The sequence below is a fragment of the Ceratina calcarata genome, unplaced genomic scaffold (assembly GCF_001652005.2).
Source record: "Ceratina calcarata isolate Rehan_Ccalc_2016 unplaced genomic scaffold, ASM165200v1 scaffold116.2, whole genome shotgun sequence".
Classification (NCBI taxonomy): Eukaryota; Metazoa; Arthropoda; class Insecta; order Hymenoptera; family Apidae; genus Ceratina; species Ceratina calcarata.
The window spans coordinates 308277-309486 of NW_017132550.1; the positions used below are offsets into that span (position 1 = coordinate 308277).

Here is a 1210-nt window from a genome sequence, read left to right on the forward strand (position 1 = left end):
GCTTTGGGCAATATAGGTATATACTAAGTTTCAGTCTTTCTAGTGTTAATTTCGCTGGGATAATAGATGGAAAAATGCATTCCTTTAGCGTAATCGTCGAAGGGAGGACCCAACCTAGCTACTTAGCGATTTTATGATAATCTTAATGTAAAGAGATTCGGGTTAAACGAGCGTCCAAGCTCGAAGCTTTAAAACGTACTCGAAACTTGAAGCGGTACATCACGCTTTCATTACTTTCTGTGTCGCCCTTAAGAATACAGGAATGTGGATATACATATGTATGCATGATGTGTATACAGATGACTGAAAGCGTTCTCATGCGTCATTTAAAAAGCAAACTTCCTTCGCATCGAGTTTCCGCCTTATCGTCGCCGGACGATTTCGATGAAACGGAAAGTTCATTTTCCAAAATGTCTTGTACTCTTTTTTTTTTTCGGATCTCCGCTCGCAAAGATTGCACGCTCGTTAGGTAAGAATGAAACATGACGACGGTATTTCTCTCGGGACCCAAACTTTTACACTCACCACCAGGGTAGGTCGAATTCTCATCCAATTTGGATGGCATCGATCCAACCAGAATCATTTCCTCCTCGGTAGTCTCTTCGAGCTCCACCTCGATCTTCGTCACGTGCTCTGATGAATTATAAACAAATTATAAACAATAAATCACAGAGAATATTTCATAACAATCATGCATTGCATTATAAATGCAATCAAATTCTCATACAGTGATTAAATTATTCTATCATTTTCTTTAAAGTAATAATTCTCATTACAAATAAATTAAACATCTTCTTTTATACAAATTTGTTGCAAACTAAAGTCCTTAATGTCTATTTAAAAGAAATCAGTCCACGTGTTAGCGCTGATTGCAGTTTGCCTGTCGGGCGATTGATATAATTGGAGCTGCAAACTGTAGTTGAAAATTGTTAATTGAACTTTTGACAAGTGAGGTCCGACAAACTCTGTCTCTAGCGTTTCAGCAAACTGTTAATGCACTCACCGTTGCGATTGACATCGTGCTGTTTGCCCGGCGATACGTTGACATGATGCCTCCTCGATCGATTTCTTCCCTCCACACTGATAATCTACTGAGAACTCTGAAATCAGGAAAGAAACGAGTAAACGTTAATAAAACCTGTCTTTCATTCGCTTTTAATAAATGAAACAGATTAGAATTAGCCAATGTAAGTTGAATCATTTTCTTTAA

General features: G+C 37.9%; 1 protein-coding gene across 1 annotated transcript in view; it reads right to left on the reverse strand.

The window, feature by feature from the left end:
- Window positions 1–1123, reverse strand: part of LOC108624138 (uncharacterized) — a 4069-nt gene extending 2946 nt beyond the window's left edge. Inside the window, exons 1-2 of the mRNA XM_026812876.1 lie at window positions 1004–1123; window positions 526–633 (exon numbers count right to left, since the gene is read on the reverse strand). Coding sequence (XP_026668677.1) covers window positions 526–549 — 24 coding nt within the window. The 5' untranslated portion in view covers window positions 550–633; window positions 1004–1123. The remainder of the gene's footprint in view (window positions 1–525; window positions 634–1003) is intronic.
- Window positions 1124–1210: the final 87 nt, after the last annotated feature.